At 47.6% G+C, this 22,606-nt stretch overlaps 1 protein-coding gene across 3 annotated transcripts in view; it reads right to left on the bottom strand.

The window, feature by feature from the left end:
* The window catches only part of SLC26A9 (solute carrier family 26 member 9), a 736,991-nt gene that overhangs the window by 35,126 nt on the left and 679,259 nt on the right, over positions 1-22,606 (bottom strand). For all 3 annotated transcript variants that reach the window (XM_040337624.1, XM_040337625.1, XM_040337626.1), the window contains 2 exons: positions 5,597-5,651; positions 2,168-2,313 (listed from right to left, as the gene is read on the bottom strand). In XM_040337624.1, the coding sequence (XP_040193558.1) occupies positions 2,168-2,313; positions 5,597-5,651 (201 nt within the window). The remainder of the gene's footprint in view (positions 1-2,167; positions 2,314-5,596; positions 5,652-22,606) is intronic.

The following is a 22,606-nucleotide window of genomic DNA, read 5'->3' as shown; positions in this document are numbered from 1 at the left end:
TAGATCAGATCTGTTAAACTAAGCTACAGTTTCAGAAAATTCTCAAAAAAAGTATCAATTCCTGACTAGATACAATCATCCCTTTAAAACATTACACATTTTCCATCACAGGAAAGGTACATGGGATCATTTTCATCTCTAAGTAGACTTTTTGGGGTTGTGCAAAAGGGTTCTAAAAATACATATGGAAGAGATGCATAAACTACCCTGGCATCAGGCAAAACATGCAACAAACATTCTAGCATGTGCGATGCACCACAAAGTATTTGGTACCCACTGCATATTGTGCTGAATAAATTGTGTTAGTACTTACATTTGTTCTGTCTTTTTTTAATATTTCAAATTCATTTAGCATCATGTGGCAACAATTATTAACTATATATGGAAAGAGAAAGTCATCACAGAGAAGGAGAATGAAAAGTGGAAGAATGAAGTGAAATAAAGGCAAAAGAAAGATTAAGGTAATTCAAGATACAAGAAAGAGTAAAGCCTCGTACACACAATCCAATTGTATGGCCATAATTGTCTGATGGACCTGTTGTGTCGGATAATCCGACAATGTGTATGCTCCATTAGACAATTGTTGGCTGAATTGACAACAAATGTTGGCTGTTCATGCTCACCAACTGTCTGGCAATAAATCTGTTATGTTGGTTTATCCAACGAAAATCCAAAGTACAAACACACATGCTCTTCCACAATGCTAAACAACAGACAACAATGGCAGAAGCTACGGCCCCCCAAGCCCAGTTTTACTTACCTGAGCCTGTTCGCCTGCTGCGCTCGCCCCCGGCGTCCTCTTCTCCGCTCAGTCTGAACGTTGATTGGCTAGAGTGGATGGATTGATGGCAGAGCAGCCACTGGCTCGCGCTGCTGTCAATCACATCCAATGACGCGGCGTGCCGTGGGGCAGGGTCAAGTGATACAGCAGGCGGCTATAGCCGCTCACTGTATCACCGGAGCGCGCCCGCAAGAGCTAACCCCCATGGGAGAGAGCTCCCACAAAGGGGGTTAGTTCTTGTGGGGAGGAGCCGAGACAGCAGCCGAGGGACCCCAGAAGACCAGGTTTGGGGCCACTCTGTGCAAAACGAGTTGCACAGTGGAGGTAAGTATAACATGTTTGTTATTAAAAAAATATATATATATGCTTTACAACCCCTTTAAGGGCCCATACACATTTACCTGTGTGCATTACCATGATGTTACAATATATTAAAGCGGAGCTCCACCCTACTTTCAACAATAGGCTCATCATACTGCCGACATTCAAAATGTTTAAAACTGAGGTTTTTATCTTTAAAATCTAAACAGTACCTTTTGTTTAATGAGGCTTCCGGTCTGCACAACTGCGGGTATTCTTTGGGTATTGTGTCACTTCCCGTACCACGCAGTGTGCTCTGGGATGAGGATGTGTATAAATCACAACGGGCGGTAACTTTAAATTGCGACGCCTACCATTGTGATGGTAACACAAGCTGACGCCGCTGCTCCATGTTTGCGAGTGCACTTGCGTGGGATCGAGCGGTTGATGCTGGGACATCAGCATCACCGCAACAAGGACGTGCCTGTTTGTGGGCTTCTAATGCCCACAGTTAAAATAGCAAAGGCACAACGAGCGGAATATAAATGTAAATAGCAGAAAGAATGACAGAGGAGCGAACGTTGGACACCAAATACATGAGTTTATTTAAGCTATGCTATTAACTATTTAACTACCCCCCAAAAAAAAATCGTATTTGCGTGGGAGATCCGTTTTAACTTGGGAATTTGTTGGAATTAACTGGCAATGCTGGAATTTTTGACCCAGTTACAGGGCCATTAATGGAATGGAAAAATCCCACAAATTACTACTCCAGAAATGGTTGTAAACAAAGTGCCTGTTTTTTTACTGAGCATGCTTGTGTCACTGTGAGTCTGTACCACCACAGAGAAAGGAAAGCCCAGAGTGAAAATAAATAAAATGAAGAATAGCAGAGGGCTTACTCCACACACATACACAATCTCTTCAAAAGTTCCCAGGTATGGCAATATGTGCGTATAGGTGTGAATAGTCCCAAATTGACAAGCCCAGTTTTACCATCATAACAACAATCCTATTGTAAATATTGTTCATATAAATGAATAATTCAAATTATTTGATACATGAAAATCAATATCAGAAACCTACCTCTTTTATGTAGGCTTCGTGTTTTGCTCCAATATCGTTGGCCAATGCATATAGCACAGCGTCATGTACAGTGAGAAATATATGATCACGATTAAGACCTCCCTCAACAAAAACTCCTCCTTGTTCGATGTCATCATATACTTGAGCTGAAACAGAATACATGTGTGAAAAACTACAGCCCTGTGAAATTCATATTTTATTATTAAGACTGCCAATTCTGTACATTACTATAAACAACAACAACAACAAACACTTATTTATAGGCTGAATAAGTGTAGCGCTACCCCCGAAGGAGCCGCTGGTTGATTTGGGATCGGCCTACTAAGTTACCCTGGCGGTGTCTAGGGGTGTAATTGTGAGAATAGCAGCAGTGAGTGGAGGTCCAGACATCCAATAAAGAGCTTTCAATGCTTTATTGTCCAGGCCAAACACGGCCAACATCAACATAAATTGGGATGGTCAAGGTTGATGAAGGAAGAAAAGGAACCATGCGGTATCAGGCCTGGATATAGAACGGAGCAGTCAACACTGCTCTGAGTAGAACCAATTTTTGTTACACGTCGCCACTCTCCATGGAGTGGGTGAAGTGCATCCGGACAGACCCCCTATGATAGGCCTGGAACCCGGAGTGTCACTCTGGATAATACTGGGAGGAACAGGTCTCTCTCACAGACCTGGCTCTAGGGCCCCTGCCACAGGCCAATTTCAATAGAGGACTTGGGTGAATAAGGAAAAGAGAATCCTCCCAGTAAACTTTTCTATAAAGGGTCCCCGGATGACAGCAAGCATACCTGTCAGTGGTCCAGACACCTGATCCCAGACTGGGATTCTCTCAACAGGCCTTGGAACCCAGCGAATCACTGGGGTCCCTTCTCTCCTCAGGATGAGGTTCGATGCAGAGTTCGGCTTTGGCCAGGTGGGCCGCGCCGGCGGGGTCCATGGATGCGCGTAAAGGTGGGTACTGCACCTGGAACAGAGACCCTGCAAAGATTTCTTAACACATGACCCCTGTCACAGATATACCCTCCCCCAGCATGCCCTACGAGGGAAAACTCCTCCAATTGGCTGCTGGGGAAGACCTGCTCTGCCAGAACCCCTCTGGCGCCAACTGCCGGCCAGAGGTGGCATTGCACCCCCTGACCACAGACTGACCCAGTGGACATTTCTGGAACGACAGAAGTCCCAAATTTAAACAAACACCGAATGGGAGCAAGGTAACTCTCCCATTCCCTACTAACTTTAGCGTAGTGCCCATGCTGAATGCAAGAGGGCGCTACATAAGGATAATTTGTATACATTCTCATAACACGTGAATGCACCAGAAACCGCTACCATAGTTAATTTTTAAAAAGGAGATCTGATTTTTTACAATGGTAAGCATGCATGTAAAATCATGCAATCATGTCTTCAGCCTCTTCATGCCTGTCTGCAAAGCAATTTAATGCATCAACATGTAGTTCAAGTAGAAATTGCATTCATTCAATTCAATCCAGATATTCAATGAAACCTTGTAAAGGTTACCAACAGTACTGTATGCCCCATCACATATAGTAAGGGATAAGGTTTGAGTTCACCGCTACTATGAGTACCAGGCGAAATCTGCGGGTTCAAGATTTGAGATCACAATAAATTTTTGCATACATTCACCCAGGAGCATTTTATTTTCAAAAACCATAATGCACTGCATGGTCTTTGAACTGTGGTCATCAGCCTTAGATGGACCAAAGGGAGCTCTCATTTATTTTGAAGTTACCGTAGATTTTTTTTTAATGTTGTTATACCTTTATTTTAGGTTAAACTTTTTTTTTGTTTCTTTCTGGAAGCCTTCCTTTTAAAGAAAAAGTTGGATTTATTTTAGGTGTGGTTTTTGAGGTTTTCTTCTTCTTTTCGTTGCGGATCAGAATTTAACAAAAAAATGTACCCCCAAAGACTGCAACAGAAGTTGCCTATAAATTCAGGTTTGCAGAATGTTAAAGAATCTGGGCCGATTTGCCTATCAGTAGTTTACATCCATTTGGTGCATGCATCAAGTTTGCACATTGAAATAAAGTAATTAAATAATAATATAAATGCACAAAAATGCATGTATCCTGCAGTTTTTGTATGTTTTTAATGTATTTACTCAATAGAAATCCATATTCTGAATGTTTCTCCCACGCCTTGTATAATTAATGAGCAAAAACATGCACATTTAAATCCCACAAGAAACTTGTATAAACATGTGCAGTGATCGGTGGTGGTGGTGTGCACTACTGCATATGTGTGAGTATAAAATAATTCTAGATGCAGCAACACATGACTTGGTCTGACAGCCCAATGTGACATTCAGGCAAAAAAAATGTGTTGTGTATGGTTGCCCCATTGACGATAAACCTTCTGGCCCGGATTCAGGTAGATTTGCCCCTTTCTTGCGGAGGCGCAGGGCAACGTTTTTGCCCTGCGCCCCCGCAAATTTACTGCGCTACCCGCGATTCACGGAGCAATAGCTCCGTAAATTGCGTGTGCGCTGTGTAAACTTGCCCTGCGTAAGGGCGCCTAATGTAAATGATCCCGTAGGGGGCGGGAATCATTTAAATTAGGCGCGCTCCCGCGCCGAGCGTAGAGCGCATGCTCCGTCGGGAAACTTTCCCGACGTGCATTGCGGCAAATGACGTTGCAAGGACGTCATTTGCTTCAAAGTGAACGTGAATGGCGTCCAGCGCCATTCACGAATCACTTACGCAAATTACGTAAAATTTGAACGTCGCAACGCGGGAACGACGGGTATACTTTAGCATTGGCTGCCCCTGCTATTAGAAGGGGCAGCCTTACGCTAAACACGCCGTACGGAAACAACGTAAATTGCGTACGCAGGGCTCACGCAACATTGTGAATCGGTGTTTGCACACTATACTATACACTGAGCACAATGGGAGCGCCCCCTAGCGGCCATCGCAAGAATGCAGCCTAAGATATGCGTGGCATAAGAGCCTTATGCCACGCAGATTTTAGGCTGCAGTCGGCGTTACGATGTTCCTGATTCAGGAGCATTCGTAACGCCGGAGCAAGTAAGCAATTGCGCTGTGTAACCTATGGTTACACAGGCGCAATTGCTTCTTGAATCTGGGCCTCTGACTATTGCAACTGCACTTTTTTCCTCACTTGCTGTAAAAACCCCTGCATGACTGGACCGGTCCTTCCATTAATATGGAATTAATATCACTGGGGAGATGGAAGGACATCATCTGTAGAAATAAGATGGTGATCATAAAATCTGCTGCACATTCCCTGACATAAGCTTACACAATAATTTTGATCAAATGTGTGTGTTATGGACAAACACCCTCATGCCATCCATATCTCCAATTCTGGGAAATCCATACAAAAGCTGAGTCTTTTCAAGTGACCCTGAATTATCTATAAATTAGGTGTTCACTGGGATTTAATTACCTTGTACATCTGCTAAGTAGAAGTTCACTCCAATCCTTTGGTAACTGGAACACAACTAGTGTGAAAGGAAAAAAAAACATTAGAAAAAGGGTTTCAACATTCAGATGTATGACTAATAAATGTTAATATAGGAGAATTGGAAGAGGAAACAAGAACATTGATGAAAGAACAAAAGAATAAAGTGCCCCCTAAGTGCCGACATAAGTACAATGTCCCAGGTCACCACAGATCACATTAGATGCATGCTCATGGAAAAAAATGTATTGATGTATACAGTATCTCACAAAAATGTGTACACGTCTCACATTTTTGTAAATATCATATTATATCGTTTCATTTGACAACACTGAAGAAATAGAACAAAATATTACAGTGTAAACATCTAAACATTTACATTTAACTCCTGCAAGGCTTAAAACACCTGAACATTTTCAAAAATATATGGGGATTTGGTCACGCTATATGGTGCTTAAGCCCACTTGCTGCGTCAAAGTACCCCATTATCAGTGGGTCCTACGTTATTCAGAGAATCACCCATCCCCGCCCCCTGCCAATACCTGTTATTAGTGTCCACCTGTAATATAGGAGGAGTCCTTTATTTCTCCCATATAGAGGAGTGTATTTCTCCCATGGTTCAGGATCTTTCATTCTATGAATAGCGTAGGACCCACTGATAATGGGGTACTTTGATGCAGTAAGTGGGCTTAAGCACCCGTAGCCATATGGTGTGACCAAATCCCCATATTTTTTTTAAATATTCAGGCTTTTTAAATAACCTTGCAGGAGTTAAATGTAATTTTTGTATGTGTGTGCTGTAATATTTTGTTCTGTTTGTATGGTCTTATGGCTGCACCATCTTCAATGCATTTTCTAGGGTGTGCCCCCCAAGTATTTGTTTGTTTAACACTGAAGAAATGACACTTTGCTACAATGTAAAGTAGTGAGTGTACATCTTGTATAAGGCCTCTTTCACACTGGACGGATCAGTAATGATCCGCCCCGTGCACCTCCGCTTGCTCAAAAGGAAGAGCCACGAATTGATAGTGGTCTTCCCCGACCGCAAAGCGCAGGAACCTCTGATGCCTGACATATATGGGGACATGCAAGTATGCGTCCTTGATGTCCAAGGACACCAGAAAATCCCCTGGATGGAGTCCAGCAACCACAGAGGGAACTGATTCCATCCTGAACTTCCGAACCCTTACAAAGGCATTGAGAGCCTTGAGGTCCAGGATTGGACGGACCTCGTCCTTCTTTGGGACCACAAACAGATTCGAGTAGAAACCCTGAAACCTTTCCCTCTGTGGCACAGGTATGATTACCCCGCAGCTTAACAAGTCCTGCACTGCCCCAAATAGGGCATCCCAACGAGCCGGAAGGAGAGGAAGGTTTGAAGGAAAGAATCTGTTTGGACGAGAAGGAAACTCTATCTTGTACCCTCATGAAACCACTTCGCAGACCCACTGGTCGGAAATCAGGGAGGTCCACCGAGCCGCAAACTCATGCAGACGTCCCCCCACCCGAGAGTGGGGGTGGGGACAAATCTTCATGCTGTCGCAGATTTGTTTGCAGGCTTGTTTGGCTTGCGAACCCAGGGACATTTTTGTCTCCCAGCAGGCCATTTGTCGGTCTGAGGATGCCTACCTGTGGGACCTGACTGACGAAAATACCGCTTTTGCGCGGAAAAAGAGGGCCCCGGCCTGCGGCATGGCTCTTTTCCTTTACTGGACTGGGGAAGGAGTGTGCTCTTACCCCCCGTGGCATCCTTTATGATGTCATCCAAATAGCCTCCCGCCCCGGAAGGGCAAATCTGCCAGAGCCTTCTTGGAAGGCTGGTCTGCAGACCAGACCTTAAGCCAAATGAGGCGTCGCAGAACCACTGCAGATACTGAGGCTCTGGAGATCAAGGGAGCTGCATCCAGGGCTGCATCGCAGACATACTTGAGGCCATGCACTAACTGGTCAGTCAGTTCCACACAGCCTGGAGGAGCGTGATGCTCTTCCAAGTGTCTGACACCAGTGCTGTAGCCAAAATAGGCCGCAAAGCTGAACCCAGCATAGAGAACATGGACCGACCTACCGCGTCGGACCTCCTATCAGCAGGGTCCTTAAATGCAGGGGCTCCCTCAACCGGAATCGTGGTGTTCAACCTGGATACCGGGGGGTCCATAACCGGGGGAGATGCCCACTTTTTTAAAAGGCTCTCCTCAAAAGGGGTAATGGGCTGCCATGCGCTTAGGGACTGCAAATGTCCTCTGCGGTCCTTCCCATTCCTTGTCTATGAACTTATCAAAAAAGGTCACATAAGGAAACACCTTAGCAGTGCCACCCTGCTTGTGGGACCCAAAAGGGACGACCCCTCAGCAGATGTCCTGGCAGTATCCTCTAGCTTAAGAGTGTCCCACACTGCAGTGATAAGAGCTCCAACAAGTGCCTTGTCTTGCGCTGACCTGGAGTCCTCCTCACTGTCCGAAAGGTCCTGGTACGCATCCTCTGATACCTCAGAACCAGGGCCCTGGGCCGCAGCCAGGCCCAAGTCAGAGTCAGAGCTATCCCCAGGAGATAGTGGAGGGAGGGGGCATTTTTTACCCTCCTTGCGCCCACACACCGCTTCCACCCTGGCAACAAATGATTTCTGGTCTGCCGATCAAGTGTCCACAGGGACTGCAGGTGCAGGGGCACCGGTTGTCACCACTGGAATGTCTGGGGAAGAAGTGCCAGCTTCTGACGCCTTGCTGACCCGCTCACCTGACCGCTTTCAGGGACTAAAGTCAAGGTACAAGTGCACTAAAAGAGAGAGACCCACCCTCCTTGCTGTACTGACCAAAAGAGGTATCCCGGGGACTCACCACCCTGACAAGAAAGCTGTACAGCTGCTCTCCTTTACACTGTGTGTGTCTGAGTGTCTCTGAGGTAAACTGCACTGTTCACGCCGTTCAGAAAGTCACTCCAGCAACCTGTTTAAAACCACACCAAGATGGCCGCTGGCCGCCTCAGGAAAAAGAGCGCAGGCTTCTAGAAAATGGCCGCCTGCTGTAACTACCTGCGTCACATCGCGGCTACAAGAAAATGGCCACCAGCCGCATTTCAATAGCAGCAGCGCGGCCCCAAGAAATGGCACAGATTTAAAAAAAAAAACGGCGCCGAGGGACACTGAGGTGGATGAGGGGAGGACCACCCATTGCAGACCACCCACACAGAGAGCGGGCTCAGAATACCCCGCAGCCCCCGGCCAGGATAGGGAAAACAACCCCTCAGGTACATCCCAGGTCAGTCACAGCAGGCCCATGTATGGTGAAGGAGGGAAGGGACGGGAGGAGAGGAAAGGGAGGACACGGGACCGCCTAATAAACCCCAGCTGTTCCATCTTGCCAAGACAGGAGGAAAAGTACTTACCCGTCCCTGCGAGGACTGCTGGCGCGTTCCTGACAGACCCACTTCCGAGCAGTAAGGAGTAGCTGACGGCCACGACCCACTGTGACACAGACAGCTTAGAAAGCCTGGTTATATGTGAACCCCCGGAACAACAAAAAGCTCACTGGCCACCCCTGGAGCAATGGTGCATGTCGTGGCCGACCAAGCTAAGGCCTGCTCACGCTCGATGGCTGGACTGGGGGGACTACAAGGATCTATATTATCCAGCCTTTCACCCAGCCGGAAGTTGATAGAAGATCTCAGGATCAAAAAATAAATAAAAAATAAAATCTTTAAAAATAAAAGTTCTTCAGGATCATGGGCCCAAGGGGAGCCAGGTCCTTCTCCTCTACTAGGCAGAAAAAAGTGCAGTGAGAGGGGTTATGACCAGAGGGACCGCCCCTTGGACAGGGCTGTTTCAGCTTTGCTAAAGTTTACATGTTTTAACCATTAACATGTCTGCCTAGTCCTCTCCTAATAGACGGAACATAACCCTACAGTCAAGAGTATAAGGAAGCTGTGTCCGTCCATGAACGAAAGAGAAATTACGTTTAAAAAAAAAAAAATTCCGAAGAGCATCTATGGTCTTAAACAACCAGCAAGGATGTGGAATGAGAAATAAAATTAAGTGATTACTGGAGAGGAATTCTCAAGAAGTAAAGCAGACCCCTGTCTCTACTCCAAGAATGAAGAAGAGAGATGGATATACATTTGTATCTATGTTGATGACATTATAACTTGTTTTGAACAAGAAGGGGTATTACAATCAGATAGTTCACAAGCTGAAAGTAAATTTTGAAATCAAAGAGCTAGGGAAAATTAGGGGTTGTAAAGGTACAATTTTTTTTCCTAAATGGCTTCCTTTACCTTAGTGCAGTCCTCCTTCACTTACCTCATCCTTCGATTTTGGTTTTAAATGTCCTTATTTCTTCTGAGAAATCCTCACTTCCTGTTCTTCTGTCTGTAACTCCACACAGTAATGCAAGGCTTTCTCCCTGGTGTGGAGTGTCGTGCTCGCCCCCTCCCTTGGACTACAGGAGAGTCAGGACGCCCACTAACACACAGCTCCTTTCACTATCAGAAACATAGAGAGCGTCCTGACTCTCCTGTAGTTCAAGGGAGGGGGTGAGCATGACACTCCACACCAGGGAGAAAGCCTTGCATTACTGTGTGGAGTTACAGACAGAAGAACAGAAAGTGAGGATTTCTCAGAAGGAATAAGGGCATCTAAAAGCAAAATTAAATAATGAGGTAAGTGAAGGAGGACTGCACTAAGGTAAACAAAGCTATATAGGAAAACAATTGTACCTTTACAACCCATTTAACTACTATGTGGGAATCCAGAGAGATAGAGAGGAGAAGATGGAAGTTATCTTCTCAACCAATCTCGGAAAATCTCTGAAATCTTGGAACAATTTCAAATGCAAGATGCAAAAGAAGTAAAAACTCCTATGAAACCAAGCTAAAGAGCAATGAAGCAGAAAACTTGCTACCCAACAATGACTGGTATCGCAGAGCAATTGGTAAGCTGCTATATGTTGCCACTGTGATTAGACCAGACATAGCGGCAGCAGTGGGCAAACTATGCAGGAAAGTTTCAGCTCCCTGTCAGCGTGAAAGTGAGGCCCAGAATGACAAGGACAAAAGAAAAGTAATGCAGGGCCGGGCATGACTGGTGGTGTATGTAGGCAACCAAGGGGTTAATGGAAAGAGGTGGTAGCAAGGGAGGAGGCTGGAGTCCATTTTGTGAAAGGGGGAGGAGGGGTATAAAAGGGGGGTGGGGGCGGCCCACGTGCACAGCACGGGAAGGAAGCAGACAAGGAGGACAGACTTTCTTTTCTCCCATCTCCACAGCGTTCGATTCAACCAAGAAGATGGAGAATATTGACTTATTGCTAGCCAAACTGCGCGCTGCAGCTGCTAATAGAGAGCCAGGATGGCTCGAGGAGCAGGTGGGGGGCCTTATTTCAGAAGAAGCGGGGGGGTCGCGGGCCGCGGATGCAGTCACCCCACGTGCTCGGCGGTCGCGAGCGCCGGACAGATATTCGCCCGCACCCACTGCCAGGACCCAGCGGCCTAATAGGAGCCCTCGGGAGGACCCATCACCCCCACCGGCCAAGCGCTCTCATGCTTCGGCGGGGGGTGCTGGGAGAAGGAACACGCCGCTCGTTTTGGGCCCTGGAGGCGGGGCATCGGGCCGTAATGGCGCCCGTTTTTTGCCCACTCAAAGTTCACCAGCAGGAGCGGGTCCCTCAGGAAAAGCCAGGAACAAAAGGGGGGGATCCCAACCAGAGACAGGCAATGGAACGGCCGGGGGGTCCTCCAGGATCGGGACCACCGGCTCCAGGTCAGCGGGGAGGCAAGAATCACCGGAGAGGCGGAGGGAGGGGTCTTGTAGATCCAAGGGACAGAGCAGCCAGTCTGATGTGTCCACGACCGGGTTGAGGGGGAGAGGACGACCCGCCGGGAGGCTGGGGTCTTCGGCCTCCAGGCTTACCGGGCCTGGGGGGCTGACGTCGTCGTTAACGCCGGTCTCGGAATGTCGATCGGAGGTGGAGTCATCGGGATCGGACGAGGAAGATCGGGTGGAGGATTCGCCAGCGGTGGAGGCTCCGGTGTCGGCTGTGAGGGATGCTCCTGGTCAGCCTGGTAAGCTCAATAATTTTACTTCTGGGGATGTGGCTGCTTTGTTATGCTCATTGTTGGGGGTTGGGGGTGGTGGGCCTCCTGTAACGGGGGGTAATGTGCTGCCGCCTTCCGGGGGCCCCGGGGTGGCGGGGGTAATGCCTGCCACCCAGGGTTCTCCTGGTGGGCTTCAAGATTTGTTGAGGGGTATGGGGGAACTAATGCAACGTTTTGCTGGGGGGGGCGGGGTGGTGACGCCGCCTCAGGCTGCGCCCTGGTTGGGGGCTAATGTTGGGGGGGGGGGTCCCCGTAGTGGTGGGGGCACCGGTCCTTGTTGGGGGGGAAAAGGGGGCGGCACCCGAGGGTGGTTCAGGAGACGCCGCAGGGGGTGGGAAGCCCGGGGGGGGGGCAAGGTGGATGAGGTTAGGCTGGAAGATGCGGCGAGAGGGGAAATGTATGTATGCTTTGAGGGTCCGCTTGGGTCCCATTTAAAACAGGACGTCAAGGATAAGATAGAAAAGGGTGAGTATGTTGAAATTTTTTCCCTGTTGCCTTTAGAAAAATTCAATCTTGACAGGGTTAAACCGGATGGTATAAAAAAGGACGATGAGGAAAAAAGGAGGTATGGATTGATTCCCCGTACGTTTAGTAATTGGCTGCAAGCGTTTGCAATCATGGCCAGCGTCATTGGGGAGAAAAGCCTGGAGCATTGTTCTGCGCTTTTCTGCTACATGAACGCCATAGGGGAAGCTCAGCGGGTTTATGGGGGAACGGGATGGCTGCGGTACGACGAGCAGTTTCGGCAGCGGCGGGCGGTTCGCCCTTCGCTGCGTTGGGACCACAAGGACATTAGCTTGTGGATGCGGATGATTTCCGCTCCCAGGACTAATACACCGTTTTTTCAGGGGGGGGGGGCCGGGGGTACACCCACCTCGGGATCGCCGTCCGGAAAAAAATGGGGGGGTGTGTTGGCAGTTCAACGAAGGTTCCTGCAAGTTTGGGGGAACCTGTCGTTTTAAGCACGAGTGCTCCGGATGCGGGGGTGCTCACCCCCTGTCATGGTGTTTTAAGAAGGGCAAGCGGGCGGGGGACGCTTCTAGTAAAGGGGGCAACACCAGTGAGGGGGGAAAAGATGGGACCTTTTCTAAATAGGTACCCGGATAGGGCGGCAGCTTGGCTGCTCGCGTCGGGGTTCTCCGAGGGATTCGTCATTCCCAGTTCTTTGTCGAAGGTGCCACCCTTGGCGAAGAATCTGCGGTCTGCCCTGGAGAATCCTGCAGTGGTATCGGCGAAACTAGCAAAAGAAGTGGAACTGGGCAGGATGGCTGGGCCGTTCACGGAGATGCCACTGCCGGATTTGGTAGTGTCACCTCTGGGGGTGGTGCCCAAGAAGGAACCAAACAAGTATCGCCTCATTCACCACTTGTCTTTTCCAAAAGGGGGGTCGGTGAATGACGCAATAGATCCAGAAGCATGCTCCGTGTCGTACGCGTCGTTTGACGCGGCGGTGCGGTGGGTGCGGCGTTACGGGAGGGGCGCCCTGATGGCGAAGTCGGACATGGAGGCTGCGTTCCGCTTGCTGCCGGTTCACCCGGACAGTTTTAGGCTGTTGGGTTGCCGGTGGCAAGAGGGGTTTTACGTGGATCAGTGTTTGCCTATGGGATGCTTGATTTCCTGCGCACTGTTTGAGACGTTTAGTTCCTTCTTGGAGTGGGTGGTCAGGGACGTGGCAGGGGTGGATTCAGTTATCCACTATCTTGATGACTTCCTGTGCGTGGGACCCCCGTCATCCAAAGTGTGCGCAGTCTTGCTGGCGACATTGCAGCACATTGCGGAGAGGTTCGGAGTGCCGTTGGCGGCCGACAAGACGGAGGGCCCGAGCACGGAATTGATGTTTCTGGGTATCATGATTGATTCAGAAAAGATGGAGTGTAGGCTTCCGAGGGACAAGGTTGAGAATCTCCGGATGGAGATTCGGGGGATGGTGGGGCAGGACAAAGTTCAGTTGCGGACGTTGCAGTCTTTATTGGGAAAATTGAACTTCGCCTGCCGCATCATCCCTATGGGCAGGGTTTTTTGCCGACGGCTGTCGGCAGCAACCGCGGGTGTTCGTGCACCGAAGCACTATATTAGGTTGACAAGGGATCTAAAAGCTGATTTACAGGTGTGGGACACATTTCTAGAGACATACAATGGGAGGGCCATTTGGATGTCCGGCCCCTTCAGCAATTTTGATTTGGACCTGGTCACGGACGCGGCTGGATCCACAGGTTACGGGGCCTTCTTTAAGGGAAGGTGGAGCGCGGAGGCATGGCTGGAGTCCTGGGTGGCGGCGGGTTTTGAAAAGAACCTGGTGCTGCTGGAGCTATTCCCAGTGGTGGTGGCGATTGAGCTATGGGGGGCAGAATGCAGGGATCTGAAGATCATGTTGAACTGCGACAACATGGGGGTGGTGCAGGTCATCAATCGTATCTCCGGTTCATCGGTTCCGGTGGTGCGGTTGCTACGGCACCTGGTGTTACGTTGTCTTCAGTGGAATATTTTCCTGTATGCGGTGCACATTCCGGGGGTGGATAATAGGCTTGCTGACGCCCTGTCTCGATTCCAGTGGGACAGGTTCAGGGAGCTGGCTCCAGGGGCCGACGCAGAAGGGGTTCCTTGCCCAGGGTGGATGTGGGGACTCGCTTTGGAGTCGCAGCAGACCGGATCAGGAGGTCGGTGAGTGGGCCGACGTGGACCGCATATTCTAAGGTATGGGCGGAATGGGCTGGCTTTAAGCGATTGGCGGAGGTGGAGCGGGGAGACATGGAGATGGGCTGGTTAGTGGTGTATTTTGTGTCTAGACACATGGAAAAGGTGGGGTCAGTCTCGGCGTTGGAAAAGAAGCTGGCGGCCCTGGCCTTTTTGTTTAAACTGGAGTGTCTGGAGGATTTTACGAAGATTTTTTGGGTAAGGCAAGCGGTAAAAGGATACAAGAAGGATCGTCGGAGCAGTGATGCGCGGAGGCCGGTGACATTTTCAGTACTACACAGAATTTTTGGGGTATTGGGGGAGGTTTGTTCGTCCGCATATGAAATACGGTTGTTTCGGGCGGTGTTTTCGGTTGCTTTTTTCGGGGCGTTTCGGGTGGGGGAGCTAGTAAGTCCCTCCAAGCGGGTCCCCGGGGGTTTATTGGTCAACGACGTTCGGTTAGCGGAAGGCAAAGTGGTTTTTCACCTTAGGCGCTCAAAAACGGATCAAGGGGGAAAAGGGGTGGACGTATCGTTGTATTCGCTGCCGGGTTCAGAGGCTTGTCCGGTAGGGGTGGTAAGGGAATTTTTTAAGGTACGCCCTAAGTTGGGGGGCCCATTTTTGATGCATGGGGACGGGTCTTTTGTTTCACGGTTTCAATTTACGGCCCTGTTTAGGAAATGTTTGACGAAGGCGGGGTTGGATGAGCGGCTGTTTGCCTCGCACTCCTTCCGCATTGGGGCGGCGACCGAGGCGGCCCGGTGCGGGTTGGATGAGGCAGCAGTAAAACGAATTGGGAGATGGGAATCTAGGAGATTTCGCTCTTATGTGCGCCCACACTTGGCGCTGGATTTGTGAGGGGGGGTGGGGATCAGGGAAAAAAGGGCCGGTTTATTGCACTATGGTTAGGATGTGGATGTTCATTGTTTGTTTTGTTTTTACAGATGGAGTAAAGCCAGGCCCCGTGTGGATAATGGGGCATTCATATGTTTGTAGGGGTGCCAGGAGAGCAGATGCTAGGCCGGGAGGTAGGCAGTTGGGGATTTCCAGGCGGGAGGCAACGGTCAGGTGGTTGGGTATCCCTGGGATGGGTTGGAGCAGGGTGCTATCCGAAGTGCAGCGTTATGCTCGGCTCGACCGACCTCCCGACGTGCTATTGTTGCACGTCGGGGGGAACGACTTGGGGATCCGGCCGATAGGGGACTTGATGACGGCAGTCAAGGCGGACGTCTTGACGTTGCGGGCATCTTTCCCGAGAATGCTGATAGTATGGTCTGACATTGTCGCACGAACTACTTGGCGTATGGCAAGGTCAGTGGACCGGGTCAACAAAGGGAGAATAAAAGTAAACAAGGTGCTGGGGTGGTTTGTGGCCAAACATGGGGGGTTAGTGGTGAGACACAGAGAATTGGAGCTTAATTTGGGGTTGTACCTGCTCAGGGACGGTGTTCACCTAACTGATGTGGGTACGGACTTGTGGGTCCTGGGAGTGCAGGAGGGAATTCAGAGGGCCCTGCGGGTGTGGAGGGGCCCGTAAGGAAAAGGGGGTTTCCCTTTCGGGCTGTGGCGGGGTCCTTGGTCTTTGATGGTGGCAGTTAACGGATGGAATGGAAATGGTTGGGGGGCTCATCGGTGGGGTGGCCCCCCTTACGGGGTTATTACATTGGAACGGTGTCCGCTGTAATACGGTGATGGTACACTGCAGGTTACAAAAAGGGGTGTCTCAGAGCTGGGTCGGCTGGAGGCCGGTTATGGTAATGGAACGCAGTGTTGGTGGTGAAGAAAAGGTTAATTGGGGTTTACCGTCAAAGACCAATTGGGACTGGTGTAAATAATAAAAGAGTTTTGATAAAATATTTGTTAATAATAAAGTTGGAATTGTTGAAAATTCCTATTTCACGTTTGGTTAAAAATATAATTTAATTTGGTTACAAAATAAAAATGGCTGTTGTGGCCAATTTTACTCCAATTTACTGTGTCAGTGTCCTTACTGGGTAAGAGGGGCAAGAGAAGGGAAAATGGGGGGGTGGGTTCAAAGGGGGGGAAGGTTAAAGGTTAATAGGATGGTTGCAATATCAGACTACCATAGTCAAGTGAGGCCCGGAATGACAAGGACAAAAGAAAAGTAATGCAGGGCCAGGCATGACTGGTGGTGTATGTAGGCAACCAAGGGGTTAATGGAAAGAGGTGGTAGCAAGGGAGGAGGCTGGAGTCCATTTTGTGAAAGGGGGAGGAGGGGTATAAAAGGGGGGTGGGGGCGGCCCACGTGCACAGCACGGGAAGGAAGCAGACAAGGAGGACAGACTTTTCCCACCCACCCTCCCTGTTTTGTTGTGTGTGTTGGTGTTGTGCGTTTGTTTTCCTTTCTTTCAGGGCAATGGCAGGATTGTCGCAACAGCATTGGCGGGGTCCTTGGTCTTTGATGGTGGCAGTTAACGGATGGAATGGAAATGGTTGGGGGGCTCATCGGTGGGGTGGCCCCCCTTACGGGGTTATTACAGTGGAACGGTGTCCGCTGTAATACGGTGATGGTACACTGCAGGTTACAAAAAGGGGTGTCTCAGAGCTGGGTCGGCTGGAGGCCGGTTATGGTAATGGAACGCAGTGTTGGTGGTGAAGAAAAGGTTAATTGGGGTTTACCGTCAAAGACCAATTGGGACTGGTGTAAATAATAAAAGAGTTTTGATAAAATATTTGTTAATAATAAAGTTGGAATTGTTGAAAATTCCTATTTCACGTTTGGTTAAAAATATAATTTAATTTGGTTACAAAATAAAAATGGCTGTTGTGGCCAATTTTACTCCAATTTACTGTGTCAGTGTCCTTACTGGGTAAGAGGGGCAAGAGAAGGGAAAATGGGGGGGTGGGTTCAAAGGGGGGGAAGGTTAAAGGTTAATAGGAGGGTTGCAATATCAGACTACCATAGTCAAGTGAGGCCCGGAATGACAAGGACAAAAGAAAAGTAATGCAGGGCCAGGCATGACTGGTGGTGTATGTAGGCAACCAAGGGGTTAATGGAAAGAGGTGGTAGCAAGGGAGGAGGCTGGAGTCCATTTTGTGAAAGGGGGAGGAGGGGTATAAAAGGGGGGTGGGGGCGGCCCACGTGCACAGCACGGGAAGGAAGCAGACAAGGAGGACAGACTTTTCCCACCCACCCTCCCTGTTTTGTTGTGTGTGTTGGTGTTGTGCGTTTGTTTTCCTTTCTTTCAGGGCAATGGCAGGATTGTCGCAACAGCATTGGCGGGGTCCTTGGTCTTTGATGGTGGCAGTTAACGGATGGAATGGAAATGGTTGGGGGGCTCATCGGTGGGGTGGCCCCCCTTACGGGGTTATTACAGTGGAACGGTGTCCGCTGTAATACGGTGATGGTACACTGCAGGTTACAAAAAGGGGTGTCTCAGAGCTGGGTCGGCTGGAGGCCGGTTATGGTAATGGAACGCAGTGTTGGTGGTGAAGAAAAGGTTAATTGGGGTTTACCGTCAAAGACCAATTGGGACTGGTGTAAATAATAAAAGAGTTTTGATAAAATATTTGTTAATAATAAAGTTGGAATTGTTGAAAATTCCTATTTCACGTTTGGTTAAAAATATAATTTAATTTGGTTACAAAATAAAAATGGCTGTTGTGGCCAATTTTACTCCAATTTACTGTGTCAGTGTCCTTACTGGGTAAGAGGGGCAAGAGAAGGGAAAATGGGGGGGTGGGTTCAAAGGGGGGGAAGGTTAAAGGTTAATAGGAGGGTTGCAATATCAGACTACCATAGTCATGGAACGCAGTAAAAAGAGTGATACAATACCCCAAAGAAACAATTCAGATGAAATTACGGTTACCAGCAACATCCAATCCAAAACTGGTCAGATATGTGAGGGCTGATTGGGCCGGGAACTGCGCAGACCGCAAATCAACAAGTGGATCCATCTTCCAGGATGGGGAAGGAACCATAAGTTGGCCTAGTCAAAAGCAAACAACTGCAGCTCTATCTTCAACTGAAGCAGAGTACATTGCAGCAGCACACGTATGTCAAGAAGCGATATGGATTTGCCAACTTTGTGGACATTGGGATAGACATGTCAAAACCAATTCCCATTTTGAAGCCACCCAGGGATGTATAAAGCTTCCTGAAAGGATCAATCCTAGAATAAAAATACCGGCGTCAGGTATGACCTACTTAGGGACAATCAAGAGCAAGCTGTTATTGACATTCAATACTGCCCTTCAGGAGATGACTGCCGATGCACTCACCAAGCCTTTGTTAAAGGAACATCATTGTGAGATCCAGAAGAAGCTGAATGTAATTTGACAAAGCACATGCTGTTGAGAAAGGGTGTTGAAAGAACAATAGCAATCTGCTTACATACTGTGACTGTGTACAGTTGTGACCAAAAGTTTTGAGAATGACACACATTAGTTTTCACAAAGTTTGCTGCTAAACTGCTTTTAGATCTTTGTTTCAGTTGTTTGTGATGTAGTGAAATATAATTACAGGCACTTCAAATGTTTCAAAGGCTTTTATCGACAATTACATGACATTTATGCAAAGAGTCAATATTTGCAGTGTTGGCCCTTCTTTTTCAGGACCTTTGCAATTCGACTGGGCATGCTAGCAATCAAATTCTGGGCCAAATCCTGACTGATAGCGACCCATTCTTTCATAATCACTTCTTGGAGTTTGTCAGAATTAGTGGGTTTTTGTTTGTCCACCGGCCTCTTGAGGATTGACCACAAGTTCTCAATGGGATTAAGATCTGGGGAGTTTCCAGGCCATGGACCCAAAATGTCAAAGTTTTTGTCACTTAGTTATCACTTTTGCCTTATGGCACGGTGCTCCATCGTGCTGGAAAATGCATTGTTCTTCACCAAACTGTTGTTGGATTGTTGGAAGAAGTTGCTGTTGGAGGGTGTTTTGGTACCATTCTTTATTCATGGCTGTGTTTTTGGGCAAAATTGTGAGTGAGCCCACTCCCTTGGATGAGAAGCAACCCCACACATGAATGGTCTCAGGATGCTTTACTGTTGGCATGACACAGGACTGATGGTAGCGCTCACCTTTTCTTCTCTGGACAAGCCTTTTTCCTGATGCCCCAAACAATCGGAAAGAGGCTTCATCGGAGAATATGACTTTGCAGATTGATCTTCTGCAGAAAATATGGTGGATGGACTGCTAAGGACTGCTTAGCAGTCCATTCACCATATTTTCTGCAGAAGATCAATCTGTCCCTGATGTTTTTTTTGGAGAGAAGTGGCTTCTTTGCTGCCCTTCTTGACACCAGGCCATCTTCCAAAAGTCTTCGCCTCACTGTGTGTGCAGATGCGCTCACACCTGCCTGCTGCCATTCCTGAGCAAGCTCTGCACTGGTGGCACTCCGATCCCGCAGCTGAATCCTCTTTAGGAGACGGTCCTGGCGCTTGCTGGACTTTCTTGGGCACCCTGAAGCCTTCTTCACAAATGCAGTGGAATTTTTTTTTTATGACATTAAGGTAATTTTCATGGCAAAGAGGAACTTTGCAATTAATTGCAATTAGTCTGATCACTCTTCATAACATTCTGGAGTATATGCAATTTCCCATCTCAAAAACTGAGGCAGCAGACTTTGTGAAAATTAGTATTTGTGTCATTCTCAAAACTTTTGGCCATGGCTGTATATGCATTATAGCTGTCTATCCAGAAGGTGGCACTGCAGTGTTATAGTGTGCATTCTATGGTAATGTAACCTAAGGAAGTACCTTCCTTATTTGTTGTTCTCTTCCTGTTCAATGATGAAAAGACATGTTCTGATATTCCTCCATTAAAGTAAATCTATCTTCTGCATACAGCAAGCTTCCAGCGCATGATTTCCATACTCAGACAACACTACTGAGCTACAAAACCCCAACTTGCCACACACCTTAAAGCGGGGTTCCAACCACAATTAACATTTTTTAAATGTGTGTCCTTTCATAATGCGTTTTTATAATATAAATCCGGTCACTTACTATTTTACAATCCGCCGCCGCTCCACATAGTTTTATAAACTAACTTTTTTGAATAACTATGTCCACACCGTTGTCATTTTGCTTGTGAGCATTGTGAAGCCCACAAGCACTTACTTCCTGGAAGTCTTGAATAGGGAGTTATAATGGGGAAGCGCACTGCATCCTGGGAAATGATGACACACATTTCCCAGGAGCATTAGCGTGCTGAGGAGCCGAGGGAGATGTCAGAATCCTAGGTGATTCCGAAGGCAGATTTCGTGGGACCGCATAGCAACAGGCATTTCCAGGTGAGTAAAACATTTTTTCTTTTTAGGTCTAATGAGCACAATAATGAAAAAAAAAATTTGGGATGGAAACTCCACTTTAAAAGTTGCATGTTTTTTCTAAGTTTTTGCTAAGCTTCAATATAATACATTTTTGATTTTCGATTTATTACTGCTTTAGGTACTGCAGTTAACCTAATAGTGAACCACGTGTCATCAGTCAGGTCGGACATGATCCATGTACACTATATCCTTTCACATTGCTGGCAAATGGTAAATACAGGTAAAACTCAAAAAATTTGAGTATCGTGCAAAAGTTCATTTATTTCACTAATGAACCTTAAAAGACCAAACTAATATACGAGATAGACTCATTACATGCAAAGCAAGATAGTTCAAGCCGTGATTTATCATAATTGTGATGATTATGGCTTACAGCTCATGAAAACCCCAAATCCACAATCTCAGAAAATTTGAATATTGTGAAAATGTGGAATATTCTAGGCTCAAAGTGTCCCACGCTAATCAGCTAATTAAGCCATAACACCTGCTAAGGGTTCCTGAGCCTTTAAATGGTCTCTCAGGCTGGTTCAGTAGGAATCACAATCACGGGAAAGACTGCTGACCTGACAGTTGTGCAGAAAACCATAATTGACACCCTCCATAAGGAGGGAAAGCCTCAAAAGGTAATTGCAAAAGAAGTTGGATGTTCCCAAAGTGCTGTTTCAAAGCACAATAATAGAACGTTATGTGGAAGGGAAAAGTGTGGAAGAAAAAGGTGCGCAAGCAGCAGGGATGACCACAGCCTGGAGAGAATTGTCAGGAAAAGGCCATTCAAAAGTGTTGGGGACTTTCACAAGGAGTGAACTGAGGCTTGAGTCAGTGCATCAAGAGCCATCACACACAGACGGATCCTGGACATGGGCTTCAAATGTCGTATTCCTCTTGTCAAGCCACTCCTGAACAACAAACAACATCAGAAGCGTCTTACCTGGGCTAAAGAAAAACAGACCTGGTCTCTTGCTCGGTGGTTCAAAGGCCTCCTTTTTGTTAAGAGCAAATTTTGATCTCATTTGGAAACCAAGGACCCAGAGTATGGAGGAAGAATGGAGAGGCACACCCTTGCAAGATGCTTGAAGTCTAGTGTGAAGTTTCCACAGTCTGTGTTGATTTGGGGAGCCATCTGCTGGTGTTGGTCCACTGTGCTTCATTAAATCCAGGGTCACCGCAGCCGTCTACCAGGAGATTTTGGATTCCTTCCACAGATGAGCTCTATGGGGATGCTGACTTCATTTTCCAGCAGGACTTGGCACCTGCCCACACTGCCAAAAGCACCAAAACCTGGTTCAATGACTGTGGGATTACTGTGCTTGATTGGCCAAACAGGCCTGACCTGAACCCCATAGAGAATCTATGGGGCATTGCCAAGAGAAAGATGAGACATGAGACTGAATAATGCAGAAGAGCTGAAGGCCGCTATTGAAGCATCCTGGTCTTCCATAACATCTCATCAGTGCCACAGGCTGATAGCTTCCATACCACGCAACATTGAGTCAGTAATTGCTGCAAAAGGGGCCCAAACCAAGTACTGAGTGTACATATGCATGCTTATACTTTTCAGAGGTCCGATATTGTTTTATGTACAGTCCTTGTTTTATTGACTGAATGTAATATTCTAATTTTCTGAGATCGTGGATTTGGGGTTTTTATGAGCTGTAAGCCAAAATCATGACAATTATGACAAATCACGGCTTGAACTATCTTGCTTTGCATCTAATGAGTATATCTCATATATTAGTTTCACTTTTTAAGTTGCATTAGTGAAAAAGATGAACTTTTGCACCATATTCAAATTTTTCAAGTTTCACCTGTATTGAGGGATATGATTTGGTTGTCTACACATGAGTAAATGCACCAAGGTACCATCATAAGCTTTAGTAAAATCAGGTGCATTAACTTGTTCTATCACAGTCACTGTGCAGTAGCAGAAAGTATTGACTGCTAA

Source organism: Rana temporaria, chromosome 2, assembly GCF_905171775.1.
Source record: "Rana temporaria chromosome 2, aRanTem1.1, whole genome shotgun sequence".
Classification (NCBI taxonomy): Eukaryota; Metazoa; Chordata; class Amphibia; order Anura; family Ranidae; genus Rana; species Rana temporaria.
Note: the sequence above shows the minus strand (reverse complement) of the source record. Positions and strands in the feature narration are given on the sequence as shown.